The sequence below is a fragment of the Sturnus vulgaris genome, chromosome 2, assembly GCF_052056855.1.
Source record: "Sturnus vulgaris isolate bStuVul1 chromosome 2, bStuVul1.hap1, whole genome shotgun sequence".
Lineage (NCBI taxonomy): Eukaryota > Metazoa > Chordata > Aves > Passeriformes > Sturnidae > Sturnus > Sturnus vulgaris.
This window is the reverse complement of record NC_142244.1, coordinates 20,933,837-20,957,226: the sequence shown is the minus strand read 5'-3', so window position 1 is coordinate 20,957,226 and position 23,390 is coordinate 20,933,837. Positions and strand designations below refer to the sequence as shown.

The following is a 23,390-nucleotide window of genomic DNA, read 5'->3' as shown; positions in this document are numbered from 1 at the left end:
TCCCATCAGGATGTTTTTCTTCTTGCTAGAAACACTGTTCTCTTGACTAGATTCTAGGTTTAAATGAGGGATAAATTTAGAAGAACAGTATTTATTATCTGTAGGAATATAGGAGTGAAAGAGACTTCCTGGGGTGCTTCATCCCTTCCCGTGCTGCCACAAGCAATGTATCTTAAAATTCCTAGATCTTAAACACATAGAAATCCTCAGATTTTTATCAAGCACAGCCATAAGTCAAGTAATATCCTTGGCTTTGACTTTATTGGAAGGTCATCTCAAATCCAACTCCTTTGATTAAGTAAGTTTAGAACTAGCTCTTTTTTAGCTTCCAGCCTAAGTTCCATAGCCAAGTCAGGATCTGTTCTGGAGTGTTATCCTCCTGCTTAGACCGACTTCAACACCTGCCTACTGATCTGCTTTTCAATAAAAGCCTTTGATCTTTTATTTGCAAATGTACATGTTGTTGACTGGAATGATCCAACTTAAACCCAACTGCCACAGGCTTATCTTCCCCCTCTTACCAAATTTCTTACCACTGCTTGCAGAAAAAACTTGAGCGAGCTGGATGAGGTTCAAAGATACTTCAGTGAGAAGCTGACCAGGTCTTTTCCTGACTTCTGCACATCCAAACCAAGCCATCAGGAGTGGGAGAGTGACCATCAGGGCTCGATGAGCAGAGAAGTGGATCCCAAAGGCTGCCATCTTTTGGAAAAATCCAGTCAGTTGGTGTCTCAGGTCAGCAGCCTCATCAATGGTAAGTTGTTGCTGTGAGGAGCAAAATGACAAGGAAATCAAATCCCTGCTGTTGCTTTTAAAATAACTTATCAGAGTAGAGAATAAACTGGAGCCCAGAGCGACAGTTGCTGCCAGTTGGAAAGTTATTCCCTGCTTTTTCTGCCCGTGGCTTCCTACAGGTTAGCAGCATTTCCAAGAGATGAAGTTGAAGGGCACATCCCTACTATGTCAGAATTTGCCATTCTTCTGCCGCCTTGATCTTCTCTTTTTTTTCCCACTCTTTATTCTCCAAGTTTTTGCTATTTTTATTTCCTTTCACATCCTTAGCAATTGCTTTTACTGCTCTTTTCCATGCCTTCCTCTACAATCTGTTCCAGACTCCTCCTTTTCCAAATATTCCCCAAAATAGTTGACTGCTTTACCCAATACTGCTGAACTCACTTTTCAGAGGATGCAAGCAATGAGTAGGATCTGCTCACTGGGAAGCAGGAATAAGTGGCTTTTTAAAGAATTTGTCAAGTTTCCCATTAATTTCATCCTTAATGCTTCTGTTTTTTCCTTGGCATTTATATTCTTCTGGCCTTGTCAGTGAGAAACAGAGCAGAACATGGTGACATCAGCAGTGTTTGCAAAGCTGTGCATGTGTAGCTCCCAACCATCCTTACATCTAGGACTTTCTGCCAAGCCCCCAAGTAAATCAGATTGAAGTTGAATTGTTGCTCCGTGCATTTACTGATACTGTTTTTTGTTAACCAGACTTGCAGACTATAACTAAAAACAGCAAAGAAGCTCCTAATGTACATCAGGACAGCGTGAGTGCTGTGGATGTGCCCAGCTGGCAGGAGGAAGGAGCCAGACCTGAAGTTGGTGCTCAGCTGGAGCCAGATACGCCCAGCATTTCGAGTGACACGCAGCAGCCGTGCACTGCTGGGAGATCTGTGTTTGAGAGACACATGCTGCACCAGCTGCTAGGCCCCATTGTCCCTGAAGATGAGCATCCAGTGTCTTATACCCAGGAAGATGAAGGTGCTTTTGCCATCCAGCCACACAGTGAGGAAGAATATGAAGAAGACATTATAGAACCACGAACTCTTAATGAAATAACAAATGTAACAGACAGGACGAGCCCCTGGTCCAGTGTGGTCTCTGAAGCAGGGCAGGGGGCTGAGCAGCATCCTCTGCACCCCAGGCCTGAAGATCAGCACTCCATAGATGCAGGTTGTTTCCAGAGAGGGAACAGCAGCACCTTGTCCAGCATCCTACAAGGGGACAGCCAGAGCATGCTCAGCACCCTGAGCCCACCCATGAGCCCCCACGCAGGTGGGAACATTCCCTGGGGAGCAGCAGGAGACTTCCAGACCTTCAGCAGCAGCACAGGAACAGCAGAGAAGGAGCTGCATCCACCTGCTGGACAGAGCCTCTGGAACAGAGCACTGAGCACTGAACCCATCAAGAGAAGTGTAGAGTTCCATGCAGGCTCCAAAGAACTGCTGCCCTGCCCAGGAGACATGGGTTTGACCAATCAAAAAACCACTGAGAGAGAGGAGGAGGAAAATGCTGAGGTTGTAAATGGAGATCATCAAGGCAAAGAAGGAAGTGGTTCTGATGAGAACTATGGTCAGAGTGTATCAGCCCAAGCTGGCTCGGAAAGAAACAGTGAGAGCTTCCCTGATGACAGCAGTGAAGACCCAGTGGAAGGCTCAGAAAACTCCATCAAACCAAAAATCCCTTTGTATCCTTTACTCTTTTCTTAAACACTCCTTGCTTTCGATGACTTCTGCTTAGTTAGAATCTCCCTGGCCTCAGGACAGAGATGGATGCTATGTGAAGCTCTTCCCTGGGAAATGAATCCAGAACTGCTAATCTGGGAAGGTGTTGAAGGACCCTATTACACTGTTTCACAGTGGTGATGACTTTCTTAAAACTTTCAGTCAAAAAAAATGGTGATTTGTCAAAATCACTTCATTTTGGGTAGTTCTGGCAGGTCTTCTTGCATTTTCTCTTCATGTTATTTTTCCCCATGTGTTAGAGCTCTTGTGTTTCTCTTGTATTAAAAGAAACATGCTTTATTTTGCTTTTAAAATACTTCCTAATGTTTCTTGCACAAATTACTAATCTTGGATTAAGTGTTGTAATTTTTGCAGGATGAAGTCTTCTACGAAATTGTGAGGTATTGTTTTAAAGCAAGTTGGTGTCCCATGCTCTGCGAGCCCAGGTGAGAGAAGCAAGTGTTAGAACAATGGAATATTGATTAAAACAAATGAAATGTTCTATTTGGGACCTGTTAACAGCTGAGGCTTTTTCCACATTTAGACCTCTGTGCAGCTGCTTACTGCCCAAGGTTGTTCCTTAACAGCTCTGCTCAGATCTGATCCTGTTGTTCCCAACTTCTTCCTTCCACCCCAGGAGATGGAAGCCTCCATGAGACTGCTCAGCACTTCTTCTCATCCTTCCACATCTCCAAAAGTAAGTATGGGATGTCCTTCCTTTATTGTCCAGCTTAGTCCAGTCCTTAAAGCAGGAACAAAACTTCTCCCTTCCTTTGCCTGCCAGCGCTCAGCTTAGATAATGATGGATTCCAAATTGTGTCAAGGGGAACCTTCCCAATAGCTCTTCTCTCCGTGAGGATGGTTTTTAGCAGCCATGCCTGCATTGTCTGTGATCCTTATGCCTTTGTCTCAACCAGTTGTTCAGTCTGCTCTGGAAGTGCTGCTCCATCAGGATCAGTGGAAGTGTTTCTCATCCACACTTCTTTGTGCTTTAATGTGAGGTGACATGCCTAGTTTTGAGGAGTTCTAACTTGTAGTTATGGCTTCAATTTCTCTCTTTTAGATCAGGATGAAATGAGGGAGTTGCAGCAGGGGGTTCTTGTAATGGTTCTGTGACCCAGGGAGTAGTAGAATAACTTGTGTGATTGCTCCTCCTGCACCAAAGCTGTGGATTGCTGAGGATTTGCTTTTTTTATGTTCATGAAGATGTATTTACTGTGAGAGGTTTGTGACTCAGTTGTTTCAACATTTACATGTTTATCTTATTTTCAGTTCATAGAGAGGGTTTATAAAAAAAGAGAGAGAGCGACTTTTTACACAGGCAGATAGTGATGGGATAAAGGGACACAGTTTTAAACTAGAAGAGGGGAGATTTAGTTTGTATATTGGGAAGAAATTCTTCCCTGTGAGGGTGGGGACGCCCTGGCACAGGGTGCCCAGAGAAGCTGTGGCTGTCCCTGGATCCCTGGAAATGTTCCAGGCCAAGTTGGATGGGGCTTGGAGCACCCTGATCTAGTGGAAGGTGTCCCTGCCCATGGCAGGGGTTGAAATGAGATAAGCTTCCTACCCAAACCATTCTGGAATTCCATGATCCTTTGCCAGCCCCAACTCTGCTGTGGATGTGGGTGTGCAGCAGCTGGGCTGTTTGTTTACCTCTCCCAGATAAGGTGATGCCTTCGTTCCTCTCCATTTGACCTACGAAATAAACACTTTATGGAACATCTGTGTCACTGGGAACAGTTTGCCTGATGAATCAAAACAGACTCAGACAGGCTCTAATAGCTCTGAAGTCATAGAAACCTGTGGTTTAATTCTGATACTAGCTTTACTTGAATCCTCTCTGTGCAGCTCTGAGCTGAGTGGCTGGAACTACAGCCCTGCAAATTATTACTAATTAGGTAAAACGTTAGCAATGCACTATTTGGATATTTTGATCCTGAAGCACTTAATTTGAGGATTAGCTGGCACTTTTTTGCTGCAGCACTTGTAGGATGTGCTGAAACAGGATCCGGTTGTGCCTTGTGCATCACATTCTCTCTGTGAAGAACCAGTTTTTCACTGCTACCAATATATGGAGTTTAGAAAAAATGCTTCCTCATAGTTTTGCTTTTAATTTGCCTTAGGGACATCAGCTTCTTAATCTGGACTTGGTTTGGTTCTGCACACGTCAGCAAACACCAAGCATGACAGCAAGTCTGAAATCTGAGCTGTTCTTTGGACATCACCAGAGCCCTCACTCAGTTGGCAGCTGGCAAATGGCTCTCCTGGCCTTCCCAGTGCTCCTGCCACCTCTCCCTGGCTTGTCTGACTCCCTGCTTTCGCCATCTTCCTTCCTGGAATGACAAAGCAGTGGTGGGATGTGGAGCTGGGCTAGAGAATAGGTTTGAAAAGTCAGATAAATCAGATAGAGGAACTTTTCCATAAAATGCCAGAATCCCAGAGTGGTTTGGGTGATAAAGAACCTCAGAGCTCCTCTTGTTCCACCCCTTGCCATGAGCAGAGACACCTTGCACCATCCCAGGGTGCTCCAAGCCCCAGTGTGCTGCCTGGCCTTGGACAGAAATGCAAGGGCAGCCACAGCTTCTCTGGGCACCCTGTGCCAGGGCCTCCCTACCCTCACAGGGAACAATTCCTTCCCAATATCCCATCTATTCCTGCCCTCTGGCAGAGGGAAGCCATTCCCTGTGTCCTGGCACTCCAGGCCCTTGGCTAATGTCCCTCTCCAAGTACTGTAATATTTTTTTTCCCCTCACCTCTAGGAATATTCCAAAAGGGTAAAAAACTTGTGTGGAAACCAGTTTTACTCAGAATAATTCTTATTTATTTATACATGGACTTACCTTCAATGTAAACTAGAAATAACACAGCCTTGGGCAGATTTATAATAACAGGCTTTATATGTTCCAAAAATGCTGGTGGCAGCAACAGCCAAAACATCCTTTGTCGGTTTTGTTGTTTCTTCTTGATCTGCTGGATCTTCCTGGTTTCCTGCCTGGAAAGCAGGAGTAGGTGCAAGGCCAGTGCCAGGGTAGGGTGTATCCTGTTTACACAGATTGGTTTGCCCTCCATCCCTGTTTGCAAACAAAACTGCCAGCAAACTTGCTGAGCCACAGTGCTGAAACATCTTCTGCCTCCAGTGCTGGAATTCTTTGACCTTGGAAGAGGCCATGGCCTCTCATGACATGCTCATGAATCTGATTTAGTCCAGCTCCTGGCACACAGGGACTGAATAATCCTAGGCTGGTTTCAGTGTCACTGCCATTCCTATAAAAAGAAGAGTGAAGTGTGATCCTTGGTGCATGAGTCCCCTTCCCTCTTGCATCTTCCCCGTGGAACACGTGTGCTTCCTGGCTGAGCACCAGACACTTGGAGTGTGAGAGACAGAGGGAGAAACCTGGGATGGGCACTGAGCTGAGCCTGTTCCTGGGGTGAGGAATGGTGTAAACACATTTTAGATGTGTGCTCTGGAAACTATGCAGGAGGATAAAGCTGGTAGTCAGAAACGGCCTGTGAGATGGATCAAAGGAAGGTTTGTTGTCCAAAAAAGAGCAAGGGAGCTGGGGAAGGGGCTGGAGCATCAGGAGCAGCTGAGGGAGCTGGAAAGGGGCTCAGCCTGGAGAAAAGGAGGCTCAGGGGGGCCCCTGTGGCTCTGCAGAACTCCCTGACAGGAGGGGACAGCCGGGGGGGTTCGTGCTCTGCTCCCAGGGAACAGGGACAGGACTGCCTCAGGTTGTGCCAGGGGAGGTTTAGATTGGATATTAGGGAAAATTTCTTACCCCAAAAGGTTGTCCAGCCCTGGTACAGCTGCCCAGGACAGTGGTGTGTCCCCATCCCTGGAGGGATTTAAATCTCTGTGGATGTGGCACTTGGGGACATGGGATAATGGTGGCCTTGGCAATGCTGAGGGAACAGTTGGGCTCCAGGATCTTATGTGTCTTCTCCAAACTCAATAATTCCATGATTCTGTGATTCTGGTCATCTGTCTCAGCTGTGAGTCCTAATGGTGCTTTTAAACCTCGTTCATTTTGTGTCCCACCTGTACTGTAAAATAGCAGCAAGAACTGGTGTTAAATCTTTCCCACAGCTGGCAGTTCATTTTTAGGAAAATTATTAGGATAGATACACACATCTTAACACCACTTCATCCTGCACTTGAGGCAATGGTAGGAAAATGGGAGGAGTTGTATTTTAGGTGATCATCTCTGAAACCACATGCCAGTGGTGTGTTTTCCAAGCACACCTGGTTTCCTGACTTTGGGAGCAAACAGACTGTTCTCCTTTGCCTTGGTGACATCAAATAGCATCAGGCACCTGCTCTTGTGTTTTGGCTTTGGAGTACAGAGCATTTTAGGGGTATGAGGTGTCAGGAAGGAATTATTGACTGTGAGGGAGGTCAGGCCCTGGCACAGGGTGCCCAGAGAAGCTGTGGATGCCCCTGGATCCCTGGAAGTGCCCAAGGCCAGGCTGGACAGGGCTTGGAGCAACCTGGGACAGTGGAAGGTGTCCCTGCCATGGCAGGGAGTGGGACTGGATGGGCTTTAAGGTCCTTTCCCACCCAAACCATTCTGGAGTTCTGTTCCTTCCACTGGAAATGGGAGGTGCTGGCATTCCATCCCCGGCTGTGCAGGACATGTGGCACATGGGAAAGGAGAGCTATGGGAGGCAGGGGATGAAGTTTCATGCACCTTTGAAATAGGATTAATTGGCAGATTGGGGGAATTTCCTAGAGATGCTTTCAGATGCTGTGCAGAACTCAGGGATCAGTCACTGCCCCTCTCCAGCCACTCCTGACCTTTTGGCTGTTCCTTGGACAGATGGGCAGAAAACAGCATGGCAAGAATGAGCTGCTGTGCTGGTCTCTGGACAGCCCTGTCCAAGGAAGGTGCTTAGCCCAGCAAGCAGCTCTCTCTGCTGATTTTTAAGCTTCTACTGTAGCCAGGTCTGGATTTAATCTGTCTTGGCTCCTTACATATTGGTTTAGGAAATTCATCCTGGAGAATTGTGCAGAAGAAAGAATAGCAAAGCAAAGATTCTTGTAATTATCCATGTCTGCTATTTCAGTGTGATAGACAGGAAGTGTTTTGAAGTATTTTACCTGCAGGCTGCCACCTGAGTCTGTAATGCTAATGCACAGGTTACCAAACACGAGGACTCACTTATTCCTCAAAAAGCCATTTCCCTCTCCCAACAGTGCATATCGAAGTGCCCCACAACAGATTCCTGGTGCTGTTTGTCTTGGGAGGGAGCTGGGCACTTCGGGAGACCTTTGCCAAGGCTCAGAGAAGCAGCCCAGTGATGTAGGTGAAAGGCCAGACTGGTGTATCAGTTTTCCAAAAGGTCTTCCTGGCCCCACAGCTTCCTCCCTTAAAGGCTCCGGGAGCAGGATCACTTTTCTCAGTGCTTCACAGGCACAGCCCAGCTCTAAACTAGCTGGGGAGAAATGTGTTTCTTTGTATGCTGTATTTATTCCTCTTCTAGTGCTGCTGGAACATCAGGGACAAAGCCAGGCTGTGAGAGGCTGCTGGCAAAGCAGGGAGGAGATGACTGTTTAAAGCAGGGCTTTTCCTCTCATGGGCTGCTGCCTGGGGGTCTCTGCAGGCAGCTGAGCCTGGGCCATCCCATTTATCATGGAATCACAGTGATGGTTTGGATGTGGGGGTCCTTAAAGCTTATCCAGCCCTACCCCTTGCCATGGCTTCCACTAGACCAGATTGTTCTAAACTGCATCCAGCCTGGCCTTGGGCACTTCCAGGCATCCACTGGAAGCCACAGCTTCTTGGGCACCCTGTGCCAGGGCCTCACCACCCTCATAGGGAAGAATTTCTTCCCAACATCTGATCTAAATCTCTCCTCTTGTAGTTTAAACCCATTCCCTGCCCTGTCCTGTCAGCAGTTGTGACAGAGCATTGTCTCCCCTGTGAGGAGATTTGGTCTTCAGAGTTCTGCAAAGTATAAAGTAAAATAATAATTGAAAGCCCAAATGCAGTCAGGTCCCAGTGACTACACCACTGTCATTCCTTTGGCTTCATACAGGGAGGCTTTGGCTGAGGGTGGATGCTCACAAGTTCAGAGGTCACACACCAGAGCCCCTTTCTGGTTCATATCATTCTCTTTCTCGTGGGATGGTTTTTTCTGTGTGTCCAACTTGTCACCCTCTGCATAGCCCGGTGGTTTGCCATGACATGAAACCAGGGCAGAGCTCTCACACCTGCTCCCTTCTCTCCCCAGAGCAGGAGTGGAGCTGTGCCTGGAGGAATCCCCTACCGAAGAGCAAACCATCCCAGGCCCAGCCCCGAGCTCTCGGAAGAGGAAACCAAAAGAATCGCCAGGATCTTCTCTGCTCAGCTCTCCAAGAGGGAATAGTGCTGGCCAGAGGCCGTGCACAGCAGAGCTTCCTAAGCCATGGCTGGATGCATGGCAAAGGCTGAGCCCTCCAGCAAAGGGGAGTTGGAAGCCACAGCTTCCAGGCTCTGTTTTTATTTTGCCTAATTGGTTACTTGAAGTCCCCTATTTAGAAGGGCTTAAAGCCTGTGGTCACCCACAGGGAGCTGCATCTTGTAGGGGCAGGTCCCCCATGAGATGCACCCCTGTGGGTAACTCACAGCCTGTTACCTGCTCTCCAAGTAGTCTAGTCTTAGGATTTATTCCTGTGAAATGGCCCTTTCAGAAATAATTGGTGGGCAACACAATTCTCTGGTTCCACAGGTGCCCAAAGTGCTTGTGTGAACATAGGCCAAGGGCACTGTAAAATCTGGTGGGTGTACAAAAGAGGGTGACTAGGAAGATGAGACTTTTATATTTATATTTAAATTATTTTTGTACACCTTTCAGAGAACAGACTTTGATACCAGCAGAGCTCAGTTATTTTTGTACTGCTGTCTCCAGAGTTTATTTCAATAAAACTCCCCTGGTTTCTTGTCAGCCCATGCAGTGTCCTTATGCCAGGGCAGGAGCTTTTCCTCAACAGGGAAGCACAGGGAAGCTCTCTGTGCTTCCAAGTCAGAGAAGTGCTGCTGGAAGCTGGGGTGGCCAGGAGCACATGGAAAGATCGCTGCTTTGCCAAGGAATTGAGTATCACCGTGCAGCATAGCTCCATGTGGGGTGAGTCGCTTCCAATCTGAGCTGCTTTTCAAACCATGCATGGAATGCAGGATTTAAGGTGCCAAAGGATCAGCATCCCATTTTTCTCCCACTTCTGCCGTGTTGTTTTTCCCAGGGACCACCCTGAATGCGTAACTCAGTGCTGGTACAACTTGCCCTGTGGTTGTGGCCCTTTTTGCTGCCCTCGCTGTGTCGGGATGGCAGGTAAAAGCACCCAGTGTCCTCTGGAAGGACAGGAGTGACGTGCAGGCTGCTTTCTCCTGGTGGCATCCCCCCAAAAAACTCAGGCAGGATGCCAGCTGGGCTGGGCTCACTGTCGCAGAGGAGGTGACAGCACTGACCCTTGAGCTGTATCTTGGGCATGAGGTAAATAGCATTTTCCTTTCAGGTTTAGGTCAGCAGTGGAGCTGGGCAGGAAAACAAGGCGGGAGCCAGCTGGAGAGGAGTGTTGGTGCCAGGCAGCTTGGTCTGTAGCCCGAGGGATGGAGCAAAGGTGGCTTCAGGGTGGCAGGAGCACTCAGAGTCCCTCTTGTGCAAGGCGAGCTCAGGTGCAGGTGTGGAGGCTTGCAGCACATCCTGAGGGACCTCTCTGCATGTGGGGCTAATGAGAACCAAGGGTTAAACGCAGAGATTTTTAAAAATGGAGGAAAAGGGGTCTTTCTTCACTGCACCTTGTCTTACAGCCTCTTGTCCTGAGCTCAGTTACTCCCAGCAGCCTCAGACCCAGTGCCTGGCCATGCTCTGAAGGGAATTGAGGGTGGATTTCACTCCAAGGTGCTCACTCGGCCCCTGCTCCACCAGAGCTTGGGGAACACATTCCACCATGCAGAGGCAATTCTGCTGGGAGCTCGGCAGCTGTCTGGGGTGGATTGTGGCTCATGGTCTGTGTCGGGCAAAGGGATCCAACCTGCCCTGCACAAAGAGCTCAGTGCTGCGCTGCCTCCAAACCACTTGCTTGTCAAGCCTTGGGGTGAGGCTTTTCTTTATCTGGTCCTTCCAAGAGTGGTTTTAGGGTAAAAACCGACATTCCTCCTCAGTCCAATGCAGGGGGTCTGGGCAGGACCCCCCTCCCCAAGCCTGAGCCCTGTGACGGGGGCAGAAGGCTTAAACAGCCATCTCATCATTGGTGCCAGGTGACCCAGTCCCATCAGCTGAAATGCCACTGGGGCAACACTGTTTTCCTGTCACCCGATCCCTGGCTGCTGGAATGTCTTCTGGGTGCTATATAAGGGTGGGGCCAGGGAGAGGGCTCTGAGGGCACTGCCTGTGCAAGGCAGGAGCTGGAACACTGTGCCGAGGTCCCTACGGTGAGGCCACGGAGGGACATGGCTCCGGGCAGGTCACTCTGGGGGAGATGATCTCACCCAGCAAGCCCTGTTACGGCTGGGGTGGGATAGGGAAGGGTGGGCATTGGTGATCCCATGCTGAGCAAGCCCTGTGCCTCAGTTTGCCTGGGATAGAAGGGAGGAGACAGGGCAGAATATGTTTTTTGGGATTGACCAAAGGCATCAAGAGCCACTCTGGCACATCGTCACCTCCGTCGCCGAACAGGACATGCACATGAAGCCGTGTCCTGATGCACCCTCCTGGCTCCCCCACAAATCCCTCCTCTCCTTTCAGCCTCTCTGCCACCATGGTGGGTCTGAAGCCCCCCGAGGTGCCCCCGACGGCTGCCATGAAGTTCGTCAGCGCAGGGATGGCCGGCTGCATCGCTGACCTGTGCACCTTTCCCCTGGACACCGCTAAAGTGCGGCTGCAGGTACGATCCACTGGGTCCCCAAAGCCCCGCGGGCAGAGGGAGCACCTGGTGCTACCACAGAGTGGTGGCACCTGGGGAGGAACAGAAGGTGAGGTGATGCAGTTGGCACCCCACAGATCCAGGGCGAGGTGAGGATCCCCCGGACCATCAGCTCCGTGGAGTACCGGGGTGTTTTGGGGACGCTGAGCACCATGGTGAGGACAGAGGGAGCCCGTAGTCTCTACAGAGGGCTGGCAGCTGGGCTGCAGCGCCAGATGAGCTTCGCCTCCATCCGCATCGGGCTGTACGACTCTGTGAAACAGCTCTACACCCCCAAGGGTGCTGAGAGTGAGTGTCCAGGCAGTCTGGACTGCCCTGCACACCCCCTTCCTGGTGCACAGCCCTCTCCCATAGAGAAACTCACCCTGGGGGGCACAACCCCCTGAGATGACCTTCGGTGAAGCACCACAGGCCACTCACCCTGGGGTCCCTGCAGGGCTGGGGGTCCCTGCAGGGCCAGGAGTCCCAATACGTGCCCTCTCCAGACACAGGCATGAGCACGCGGCTCCTGGCTGGCTGCACCACAGGGGCTGTGGCCGTGGCCTGTGCCCAGCCCACCGACGTGGTCAAGGTGCGGTTCCAGGCCAGCAGAGCCGTGTCAGACAGTGCCCGCCAGTACAGCAGCACTGTGGATGCCTACCGCACCATCGCCAGGGAGGAGGGGATCCGCGGGCTCTGGAGAGGTAAGAGTGGACAGGGATGGGCATGGGAAGGGTGGGAATAGAAATGGAAATGGAGATGAGGAAGGGAACAAGGATGGGGACAGCAGGGCTGGGTCACCTGCCCAGGGTACTGCAGGAGAGGCTGTGAGCAGCATTCCCAATGCCACCACCCTCCTGCCCAGGCACGCTGCCCAACATCGCCCGCAATGCCATCATCAACTGCGGGGAGCTTGTCACCTACGACCTCCTCAAGGACGCGCTGCTGCGGACACATCTCATGGCAGGTGAGGACATGGGGGGACATGGCCACGTGCCGTCCCTGTCCCTGCAACATCCAACCCCCAGCTCTTCCCCACCTTTAGACAACGTCCCGTGCCACTTCGTGGCCGCCTTTGGTGCCGGGTTCTGTGCCACTGTGGTGGCATCACCGGTGGACGTGGTGAAGACGCGGTACATGAATGCCAGCCCCGGGCAGTACCGCAATGCCCTGAGCTGCCTCCTGGCCCTGCTCATGCAGGATGGCCCTGCCGGCCTCTACAAAGGGTGAGTTGAGCACCTGCCGACTCACTGCGATCCCTCACAGAACCCCAAATCTCCCAACCCACGTGCGGGACTTTGGGGATGGGGATGTCCCCAGCGTGTCCCCTTCAGCACTGCTTTTGTCGGCACAGCTTCGTCCCGTCCTTCCTGCGCCTGGGCTCCTGGAACGTGGTGATGTTTGTGTCATACGAGCAGCTGCAGCGTGCCATGGTGCTGGCACGGCCGGGCCTGGCCTGAGCCCCTCAGCACCTCTCGCCGGCCCAGCAAGGCTCAGCATCAATCACATTAATTCATCAATTACATTAATTGCCAAAGCACCGGGGAGGAGCGAAGCCACACGCTCGGGGAGGGCCTGGAGGAGACAGAAGGAGAAAGGATGCTGTCTGAGGAGAAACGTGGGAAAACAGAGGTTTTCAGAGAAGAGTTTTAAGGGATGAAGGAAAAGTTGTTTGTTGGCTTTCCAGCCGGGAAGAGCAGCACTTCCCAAGGGCAGTAGTGTGGGCAGATGGGACCAAGCTGAGGGCCAGGGAATTCCCATTATTCCTTACTGGCACTTAAAATAAACCGCCCCTATGGGGTCTGATCACAGCGTGGCTCAGGGTTTCTTTACCTCTTCGGGGTGTTTAGGGTCATTGTTCCAGCTCTATGTGTGACACCAGTCAAGCTGACATTCTCTATCACTTTTGGTGCACTGAGCAATTTCCCATTGATCTCTAATTATTCAGGTCTGTCACAATCACAAACAGCAGCTCCACCTCTCGCCCTGCCAAGGCAGCAGATCCTTGACCCATGCCAACCACTCTGAAGCCTCAAGTGGTCCCTTTTTAGCACAGTGAAAATGTACATCCTAAGCACGAGAGGACATAGAATTCCCTTTCTCTGTTTTCCAAGCCTAAGACAGCTGGGAATTGCTTTCTTCCCATGGGTAACTGGCAGGAAGGAGATTTCCTCTGCTATCACTCCAGCTGTAGCATCCCCATTTGTCACAGACATTCAGTTCTGTTTCGAGGACTCCCATCAGAAAACTGACTCCAGTTCTCAGAAGCGAATTCCCAAGGCGGTTTTTACTCCCTGGAAAGAGCAGGGATGAGCAAGGCCGGGAACGCCGCCGGAAGAGCCGGCAGGGCGGAGCCGCGGGCGGTGCCGCAGGGGCGGGGCCCGGGCCGGACACGGAACCGGCCCCTGCGGTTCCGGCCCCGCCCGCGGCCGTGTCCGCCCGAGCGGCCCCGCGGGGCAGAGCGCGGCTCTCGCTGCCCTGCGGCCGCCCCGATCCTGCTGTGCCAGCGGCAGCTGCGCCGGGAGCGAGCTGTCCCGAGCCTGGCATGGGCGCAGTCCCCTTGGCTGGCGCAGCGACGGCCGGAACGAGCGAACGGCGGCTGTGGTGAGTGGCCGGAGGGCAGAGAGCGCCGGGCGGATCCGCGGGGGGATGTGAGCGCTTTCAGCGCTGATCCTCGGGACCCAACTGCTCCGTGGGACGGGTTTGTCCCGCACTCGGCGCTCTCTGGGACCACGTTTCACGGAACAAAGCTCCTGCCGCGTTCCCAGGTGCGATGGAAACGTTTGTGGGATGGGCTGAGCTCCGTTTTCCGGGAAGCAGCGGGACGGGTGTCCCTGCGCCCACCCCGCGGGTCGCAGAGAGAAGCTGCTCCTGTGGCCACGGGCGAGGCTCGGGGGGAAAAAACTGAACAGTCCTTATGGAAATCCATGGAAAAACAAGTTTTGCTTGGTTTTGGACTTCCCCAAAAGTTTGGGTTTTTTACGTTTTCCCTCTGAGCCCACCTGTGTGTTTTACCTTAGGGAACAGGAGACAGAAGGGGGAATGGGGACGAAGATAATTTGTTACCCCACAAGGGACGAGTTCATTTATATTTACTTCCTGACCCACCTGGAATGATTTGGGTCTCAGGAGGCACCTGGGAGCCTCCATTTGTATCGTGGGTGGGGCCGTGGCTGTAAAAGGGGTAAAGGATGGAGGGGGGGGGATTGGAGGGGCAGGGGAGCAGTGATTGGGACCAATGATACATTGAGAATTTGCATCTGGAAACAGCCATCATTTCCCTGATGGGAGTCCTGGAAACAGAACTGAGAGTCCATGAGAAATGAGAATACTGCAGCTGGAGTGCTGAGAATGGAGAGTCTGCAGGGAATATTGCCTGGTGAGTCTCCTGCTGTCCCATATCTAATGCTGTGCTAGCACCGAGTTAATTCTGATTTAAACTGTCTTGAAATATGCTAAATTTACAAATTGTACTGCAAAATGCACATGGGAACTTTCATGTTCCTAAGGGCATGCTCTCAGGATCAGGAGGAAATGGTGTTCGTGCCCCACTGGGAAAGCAGGGTCAGTGCTGTAGCTGTGTCTTTGTCCTGCTCTCTGCACTGTTTCAAGGGTGCCCTGGAGTGCTGTGGCTCGTGGCAGGATAATCTGTGTGTGACGGCTTGCCGTGCCTGTGTGTGCAGCTGGGTCACTCACTGGGCATCCCATGGAATCCCTGAGGTTGGAAAAGCCCTTAGTGATGCTGAAATGCCCCCAAGACAAAGCTTCCCAAGCTGGAAGCAAAGCCAGTGGCAGAGAGGGAAACGCAGGAGGGTGGTGGGAAGGGCTTTCTCCCGGGTCTGGACACCCTCAGGGCAGGGGATTTGTAAATGTTTGTCTGCAGCAGCAGCTCCCTCAGCCTGGATGAGTGTGAGTCTATCCAGCTCTTCCTTAGGGCTTGGAGCACGGCAGAGCTCATGGTAAATCTTGTTTAAACACTTTTAACATCAAAATATGTTAAAACATAGACTTGGAGGAAATAACATACAAAAATCTATTGCAAGCCTAGGTACAAGCTGTCCTTATTAAAGGTGCACACGGATGGATGTTTTGTCAAACCTCTCTGAGGAGAGAATGTGTCCCAAAAGCTTTGTTAACCCCTTGTCTTCTGCTGGCAGGGCGGCGTCTTAGCCCAGGTCTCGGGGGCTGTGTGGAGATTCCTCCCTGGAGCAGGGTCCCCCCGTGAGGAGGAGCCAGGGACTGGGACATTGGACCAGGTAAGGATCTGTTTCTCTTTAGCCATTGTTTTTGCTGGCCTTGAATGTCCCGGCTGCAGAGCTCCTTCAGACGTCGTGTCCTGCAGCAGCAGTTCAGGCTCCTGAGCTGGGCCGGGAACAGTTCTGGGGTGGGGCTTTCAGCCTCCTCAGTGTCCATTTCAATCAATCATTTGTTTTGTTTCCATCGGTCTCTGGGGTTTGCCACCCTCGGTGGCCCGGGACAGAGCTGTGCAAAGGCTCCGTCCCGGCTGTGCAGAGTCCTGGGCGGTGCTTGCAGGGGCTGGAGGCATCGGGGGCTGCCTTTCGAGCCTTGTTCTCCCCCTGGCATTTACAGAGTGACAGGCTCTGCCCTGAGGGATCCAGTGTTTCTTTTGAGCATTGATCCTACAGCTGGACAGTTCAGGTCAGAGGGGTTAGAGTCAGTTCTTGGGCCCAGCGCAGGTTTTGTCCCACCAAGACTCATTGATTTAAAATTTTGTCCCACAAAAATGATTGATTTAAAACTGAACTTCCTGAGATAGCACACAGGTGATGCACTGGGACTTTGGGCTTCATAGTAAGTGTTGCCAGGTGATTTGGTGAGGTTGAACTGATCTTCTGGCTGAGAGCTGCATGTCCCCTGCTGCAGGCAGAGGAGGCAGAGCTGGGACAGGAGAGCTCCTCCATTCCCGGGTTCCACAAAATCCCGTGTTTTATTCCCGGGGCTGCTGGGGGCATGGATTCTGTGAGTTCCAGATCAAGGCTGTGCTTGCTGCTGCACTGAGGCTGGTGTCACACGGGACCTGCTCCTTCATCTGGGAAGTGTCACTGAGGGTGTTGTTACAAGGGAAAGGGCCCTTTCTGCCAGAGGTTCTGCTGTGGCTCTTGTACCAAGGACCCTGATCCTTTCTGTGCAGTGTGTTACTGAGGATGTTACAAACACCTGGGCTTTTATGTGGGAGGTTTTATAGAGGATGTTGGTACAAGGTAAATGGTCCTTCATGTGTGAAGTTTTACTTCCCTGTGAAAAAGCCTTGGGAAGGCTCAGGAACGCAGTGTGGGATATTTGACCTCTGAAATGGGTCCTGTTTGGTGTAAAATACCCATTTTTTACTGGTTTCTGGTTTTCCTGCCCTTGGAGGAGTGTGAGGCTTTCTAGTCAGGTTGGTGTCTGAGAAGGGGAGGGTGTTCTGGGTTCCAGCAGTACTCCAGGGCTGCTGCTTTGGGATGTAATATGGAAACCCAGCAAGATTCCTGCTCTGCAAACGTGGGAGGGATTGGAACAGCAAGTGGCAAAGCTGGGCTTTGCTCCTCAAATCCCAGAACACCTGGGTTTAAGTTCCATCAGCCAGAGGAGGGAATGGAGCCTGGTGCCAGCCATCCTGGGGACACTGGACTGCTGTGACCCTCTTCTCTATTGTCTTTTGCATGATGTGATTCTCCCTTGATAGGAGAAGGCACAAAGTGAGGCAGGAGGGGGGAGCTTGTTTTGTTTCTGTGACCTCCAGGCTTGGAGCAGCTGCAGAGCACTTTGGTTTCAAATAATCCTGCCCAAACACAGCGAGCTTGAACCTGTCTTGGGCACTTTTGGATCCCTCTGTGCCACTCCTCCTCTGATCCTTGACCTGCCAGGTGTGGGCTCAGAAACACCTGCCCCTACTGGACGGGTTTTTACAGGTACAAATTTATTTCCTTGGAGAAGCCATCAGGTGTAATGAAAATCTATGGGAAACAGGTGGTTGGTACAGTAGGTGGTAGTAGGTCTTGGGCTTTTCTTCTTTTCTTTAATGTTTTTTTAAGAGAACCCTTAAACTGGAAAATTTAAAGGGGTGGGGGCAAGTTGCTTTTCATTTTTTCAAGTATTGCTGTGGATTTTATTATGTCAAGTGACACCACCAAAATAAGACTGCAATAACTAAATATCAGGACTCTGCACTAAATTCTTTTAATATGTTTGTGTGGGTGCAGGAAATGCCAAATCCCAAGGCAATTCTATGTCTGTAGCATTAAATGCAACGTCTTTAAAGCCACGTGCTCGTTGTGGGGTTTTCACCTATGTTTTCATGGTCTAAAGGCTTTTCTTGTGCCCCAAAAGCCACCAGGAACCTGCCAGCAGCAGGCCTTCATTGCATGTTGGGATTTCAGTTTGCTCCTGGATTCTTCTCTTGGGTCTTTGTGCCAGAGGGGCTCTGACCCCAGAGCCATACAGGGTGGCTGTTGCCTTGGTAAATGGGAATCAAATTGGCCAAATGAAATGAATGAAATGCCAAAGAAAAACATCCTGGGCTTTGTTTGGCCAAGGACAGACCATGACGATGTCCCTACTAGCAGGGGGTGTGAGTGCTGATCCTTTTGGCTTGTGTGGTGCCTCTGGCCCCTCAGAAGTCAGGGCAGGGCTGAAGGAAGGAGAGAAGCTGCCACAGCCCCAGGTGAGGACAGGGTTGGCTGTTTCAGACTGCTTGGTGCAGAGCTGGAAGAACAGCTTTCCTCCTTTCTCTCCAGCACTGGGCAGAATATTAACACGATGCTGCCCTAAGCCGTGGCTTTTGTGGGCTGTTGTTCAGTTGAGGTTTTTTCTGGCTTTTGAATGTGTTTCTAAGTCGTGCAGTGAGGAGCAAGTTGCTGGCTTACATGATTTCTGACTGACCTGTCCCAGAATGGGCATCTGTGTGTGCATGTGCTTCCTGGCAAATCCAGATGTGATGTGGAAATCCTAAGGGAGGATTTCCAGCCTTGACTACAGGTGACAGAGGCTTCTGAAAATGGAGCTGACCTTGGCAGAATAGCAGCTGTGAAGGGAAGCAGAACTGAAGTAGATGGCAGCAGAACAACCAAGTGAAGTGGTGCTTCTTGGTCCTGGGGCACCTCGTGCCTCTGCCTGCTGTGAGCACTGGGTGTTGCAGATCAATAGAGTCCATTTCAGTGTTTGTTGGGTTTCATTTTTGTGGTCAGTTCCTCCAAATGACTCACCTCCTTTACTGGACACATCCCTGGAATGGGACCAGACTCACCCTTACCCTGGAGGAATTCTCTGCTCCTCTGGAGAGGGGGTGAAGCCAAGGGTTATGAGCAAAGGGAAACAACCAAACATCGTGGGCATCGTGTCCTTGATGCCTGCAGCACCACGTGTTTTCCAAGTTCCCAGCACGGATGAATCTGAACAAGAAAATGCCTGTTCTTCCCTTCTCCAGCTCTCCCCCCACACCTCCCCTGCTTCCCCTGCTCTTACCCTTGGTGTGCCAAGGTCCTGCATCTCCCTGGCTCTCCAGCTGTAACTCACCTTGTCCTGCCTGTGGCTGATAAAACATTGGGTTTTAGATGTTTTTTAGCAGCCATCCCTTCTTTTAAAGAGCACAAAGAGCATACAATGCAGCAGAGTCTTTAGGAAATACATCCAAATAAGGGACTCTGCTTTTCCTGTACTTCTCCTTCCTGTCTTCACCTGGGCTGGAAGGAGGGGCATGGCCTGTATTTATCATATGAAAGTGATGTTACTAAATTTGTCCAGAAGTTCTGATTATTATTATTACTCATTTTCTGACAGACAGCTCTCTCTTTTTGCCTTTCCCACATTGTTTCCAGGTGCTGCCCAGGACGGACATCTGTGCTCTCAGACAGTGATTCCCGAGGAGCAAGGGGAGCCTTTGCCTCACCTGCACAGCTCAGGTGGATGGGACAGAATTGGTGTGGCCTGACAACGTATGAACAGCTGTCTGTGTTCTGGAGTGCCTTGAAACCTTTCTCTGTCAGGTTTGGAGGGGTTTCTCTTTGGGATTTCTTGTGATGCAGCACCACGGGTATCCCTTTGTGCCAAGTCCAGTGGTAAAGGATGGAAGAACTGACAAGTGGGGTCTGGGATGAAAATGGTTCTGTTAAAATTAAGCAAAGAATGCAATAAGAAAAATGAGCATTCTTTTTATGTCTGAAATAGTTAGGAATAAAAATGCTGGGAAAAAGCACTTTAATATTTGAATTGGTGTCACCTGTCATGGATAAAATCCCAGAGTGAGCAATCAGAGCTGAAGTGTGAAAGCTGGGATCTTTTGACTTCTGCAGTGGACTAAATTTTCTTTTCCTCCTCTCTTTCAGCACATGGAAAATCACGACACTGCTGCTTTCTTTGCCAAGAGCTGTGGTGTTTGATCAGCCAAAGCCCAGAGGCTTCAGCACCAGAGGTCTGAGCCTGGAGGGCTCCTGGTGCTGCTGTGCTGTGGGGTAAGTCAGAGGATGCAGGGTTCCTCTTTGCCTCCCTGCTGGGATTAACTGCCATGGGAATGTGGGATCTGGGTGAAACTCCAGCTCTCCTGGTGTTCAGGGGAGCAAGGGCTGAGGGACTGTGCTTACCCGTGGCTTTCCACAAGAGGAAATGGGGTGCCAGAGCCGTGTCCCATCAGGCTGTGCTTCCCTCTGAGGACAGACAGAGAGTCTGGGCTGAGGTGAGAATCCTGGGAGTGCTTGGATGAGCAATCCAGGGAACAGGGAGCTCGGGATTGCAGCTGCTGCTGGAACCATTGCCTTAGGTCTGCTCCCTTTGTGCCTGTGACAAGTGGGATTGGTGCTGGAGACAGAGGTGCTGTTGGGAACAAAAGGTGGAGTAAATCCTCTCTGGGGATGTGCAGTGAAGGACTGAATAGCATGGAAGGAGAGTATTAATCATCTCTATCACTATTTCTCCCAAAACTGGGGTGGAACAGTGACGGGGGTGATTTGGTTTGGTCTAGGCCTGTTAGTTTTGGTGCAATTTTGAAGTGCTATTGTATGATTTACTGTCCAGTATCTTTCTAACAAAAGCTGACAGAATTTAGGTTAAGCATTAGAACTCGGGGCCATTCACTGCAAAAACTTGCCAAGGCTGGAGGACTGGGGTGGTGACTGCTCTGAGGAAAGGTTACTTATTAATACCGTGTCACATTTCCCTCAGTGACTGTCAGGCCTGAATGGCTGTAAGTTCGTGCTCTTCTCACTGGGGAATTGGAAATAATTGCATTATAATTAGAAATTTGAGAAAAATCCAGCTAAAAATCTCACCTCTGTCCCCTCTAAGTTATCCCAGGTTTTCCCACCTAGAAGCTGCACAGAAGTCAGGCAGGGGAAGTGACAAGAAGTCAGGCAGGGGAAGGCACAAAGAGGAGATGTACCAGGAAAGGGGAAAGGTTTCAGAAAGTATTTTTGTGGTGTAATTAATAATAATTTCTGATTGCCCAGTGAGAAGAACACGAACTCACAGTTATTCAGGCCTGACAGTCCCTGCAGCAAGAGCTCAGCACACATCCACGGAGGCGAGTCCAGCATCTGAAAGAAAAAAAGACATGAGAAAAAGGTGATTTATTTTGCTTTCAAGTTCTTAAAGCCCAAGCAGCATTTGTTCTTGATTTTGGTTGGGTAGCTCATGAGCAGTGGGCACGGGTCAGGCCATTCATTTAGCTGAAAACTTGGAATAATTTAGAGGGGACACAAGAACTGTTTTGTGTAGGAAAATGTGAGGGGATGTCAGGGGGAGTGAGGTGGCATTTCTGAGGGGAGTGCTGAGGTAAGGGAAGGGAGCCCAGCAGACAATTGGTCTGGGAAGTCTGAGGCCCCTGGGGATCAGGGCTCTGCAGGGGCAGCAGGGAGGGCTCAGCACTCGGGACTCTCTGTGTCCTCCTCCCTCAGGCGGCCAGGAAGGGACAGAGGCTCCGTGCGGGATGAGGCCCGAGGGAGCCAATGGAGGAGCAGCCTCGGGCTGGAGAGGGGCAGGAACAGAAAGGACCCTTGGATGATCAATGGAGGTGAGGAGTGGATCCGAGTTCATCTACAGGGAAATAAAGAGGGGATATTCTGGAGGGAAAAGCTGAGATAATGAGTTCACCCATCTGGGCACAAGTTGTGTTTGCACAGAGTGGGACCAGAGGTGAGGGTCAATCCAAAGTCAATCCTGCTTGACCTCTGAATTTCAGGATCAGTTTTACAAGCTGCTAAATGAGGGATTAAAAAGACATAGAAACAAAACTAAGAGCATTGATGAGGTTCCTGGGAATCCCATTACATTGTCGTCATGGAATTCATAACAGAGTTTTGAGCTTTTAATGACAACAATGCAGTTCTTCATTTGGGTTAGTCACTGTGTGGGATTTGGGGTTTATCTGGATTTTAAAGCCCTCATCGTGGCCCTGACAGACACTGCTCAGGAGCTGGTAGGAAAAGCAGAGTCCAAGCTCCTGGCAGGCACAGGGTGTTCTCCCCCAGAGTGGATTGTGGAGGAATTGTTTGGGACTTGGATTGTCCCTCTGGGTGATGCCAGTTGCTCTGATTTGTGTAATTCCATACATTTGACTCCCAGCACTTCCCAGCCCAGGGGCTTGAGCTGACAGGGCAGCACAAAGATTGTTCTCTGTGCAGTGCCCAGATTTGGGGTTCACTGTCAGCTTTGCTACTTCCCATAAATTATTATCCCATAGCCCCGAATTCCCTGCTCAGTTCTCGCTGCCATAACCTCACAGTGCCTCATGGAGTGTGGATATTCCCATGGAGAGCTGCCACTTGAACACCAGCTGTGCCAGGAACCTGCAGAGCTTCCAAGGAAGCCCAGCAGCACTGGGACAAGGACAGGTATGTATTCCAAAGAATTTGTTATTTAAAACCCTCATCCCCCAGCCCCACCAATGTCCCTGGGGGGCACTTGACAGAGTTGCCTGGAATTGAGCTGATTTAACCCCCTAAGCTCGGGCTCCAGGTGATATTTTAAAGCAGGAGAAGGCAGGGACCAGAGGCTCTCCCAGCCCGTGCTAAGGCAGCCCCTGTGCCCAGAGGAGGACATCTCTCTCTGCAGCATCTCAGTTCTTTCCAGAGCCTCAGCAGTGACCTCTGCACGTTCTTTTCCTTCAGGAAAGGGATGGACATCCCTGCCTTCAGTGCATCTCCAGTGGGACCCACCTGCAAAAGCTTTCCATCCCTTCTGCACTTCCAGCTGGCTCCCTGAAAAACGCCCACCTTCATCCAAACAGAACTTCATCCCACCCAAACCTTTGATTTTAAGGCATTTCTGCAGGCTGTTGGTTGGGTTTTAATATCTGTGAGAGAAGATGGCCTTGGCTTTAATGCTGCTGCTGGATGATGGCCTCAGGCTGGAAGGGAAGGGATTCAGGGAGGCCGGGACATACCTGGGAGCTCCGAAGCAGGAAACGTTGTCTGTGCTCCTCTGCAGGTGGCCCGTGCTGCCATCCCCAGGACATGCCAGCTGTTCACTGGGGGACTCTTGGGCTCTCGGTGGCCTCTGTCCGGGCTGAAGCATCTCCGGGTGCCTGTTCAGAGCAGCCCCTGGCCCAGGAGCTGCGGGCAGCCCTTGAGCCGTGTCCGTGCCAGCCCTGGCCGGGTGTCCCAGCGCCCATCCCCGGGATGTGTGCTCGGCACAGGCGGGACACTGCAGGCACAGCCCCTTCCCTGCAGAGCCCAAGGACAAGAGGTGCTGCTTGCCTCACCCCCCTTTCGAGGGCTCCCAGCCTCTTCCTACCCCACATTCCCCGCCGGCTGGGACCCACAGAAACACCAAGGAACGTTACTGGCAGAGAGCAGCAGACACTGCAGCCTCTGCGGCTCTCGGCCACAAAAGCAGCCCCAGCTTCAGCAGCTGCCATCATTTTGCCCTGGCAATACTCACCTGCAGGAAATGTCCTATTTACTTGAGAATCAGATTTTAGGATCGCCCTCAACCTCACTATGTCCTCAATATAGCCTGTGTTCTGGAAACAAAGAGGAAAGATCTCAGCTAAATTTTAATAAAAGATTTTACCATTA

At 51.0% G+C, this 23,390-nt stretch overlaps 2 protein-coding genes and 1 long non-coding RNA gene across 15 annotated transcripts in view; all 3 read left to right on the top strand.

Annotated features, from left to right (window-relative positions):
- The window catches only part of C2CD3 (C2 domain containing 3 centriole elongation regulator), a 37,507-nt gene extending 28,082 nt beyond the window's left edge, over window positions 1-9,425 (top strand). The window contains exons 29-32 of one of the 2 annotated variants that reach the window (XM_014888700.2): window positions 546-754; window positions 1,492-2,467; window positions 3,102-3,201; window positions 8,738-9,425. In XM_014888700.2, the coding sequence (XP_014744186.2) occupies window positions 546-754; window positions 1,492-2,467; window positions 3,102-3,201; window positions 8,738-8,932 (1,480 nt within the window). In that variant the 3' untranslated portion in view covers window positions 8,933-9,425. Of the gene's footprint in view, window positions 1-545; window positions 755-1,491; window positions 2,468-3,101; window positions 3,202-8,732 lie in introns of both variants that reach the window. The other variant, XM_014888703.2, reaches the window with a different exon arrangement.
- A 39-nt stretch (window positions 9,426-9,464) lies between these two features.
- Window positions 9,465-13,193, top strand: LOC106860722 (putative mitochondrial transporter UCP3). Of its 4 annotated transcripts, XM_088158794.1 has the most exons (7): window positions 9,465-9,605; window positions 11,226-11,364; window positions 11,481-11,691; window positions 11,840-12,086; window positions 12,248-12,349; window positions 12,428-12,608; window positions 12,737-13,193. In XM_088158794.1, the coding sequence occupies exons 2-7, from the start codon at window positions 11,239-11,241 to the stop codon at window positions 13,040-13,042; spliced, it is 1,173 nt and encodes a 390-aa protein (XP_088014920.1). In that variant the 5' UTR covers window positions 9,465-9,605; window positions 11,226-11,238; the 3' UTR covers window positions 13,043-13,193. The 4 variants fall into 4 exon arrangements, with proteins under 4 accessions (XP_088014920.1, XP_088014922.1, XP_088014919.1 ...); XM_088158796.1 differs by having other exon boundaries at window positions 9,568-11,364; window positions 11,889-12,086; XM_088158793.1 differs by having other exon boundaries at window positions 9,568-11,364.
- A 588-nt stretch (window positions 13,194-13,781) lies between these two features.
- On the top strand, window positions 13,782-23,390 carry LOC148224660 (uncharacterized). Of its 9 annotated transcripts, none has more exons than XR_015801158.1 (9): window positions 13,782-13,986; window positions 14,653-14,761; window positions 15,540-15,638; window positions 19,200-19,316; window positions 19,707-19,832; window positions 20,823-20,937; window positions 21,270-21,385; window positions 22,097-22,205; window positions 22,482-23,390. It is a non-coding gene; the product is annotated as an uncharacterized LOC148224660 (long non-coding RNA). The 9 variants fall into 9 exon arrangements; XR_015801162.1 differs by having other exon boundaries at window positions 19,707-20,053; window positions 22,128-22,205; XR_015801161.1 differs by having other exon boundaries at window positions 19,707-20,053.

Bases quoted from the DNA above. Each gene is read 5' to 3' on its own strand.
- LOC106860722 (XM_088158793.1), top strand. From the start codon at position 11,182: ATGCACCCTCCTGGCTCCCCCACAAATCCCTCCTCTCCTTTCAGCCTC. The intron at 11,365-11,480 runs GTACGATCCACT...GGCACCCCACAG, and splicing joins CCGCTAAAGTGCGGCTGCAG to ATCCAGGGCGAGGTGAGGAT. The intron at 11,692-11,839 runs GTGAGTGTCCAG...GGGTCCCTGCAG, and splicing joins CACCCCCAAGGGTGCTGAGA to GGCTGGGGGTCCCTGCAGGG.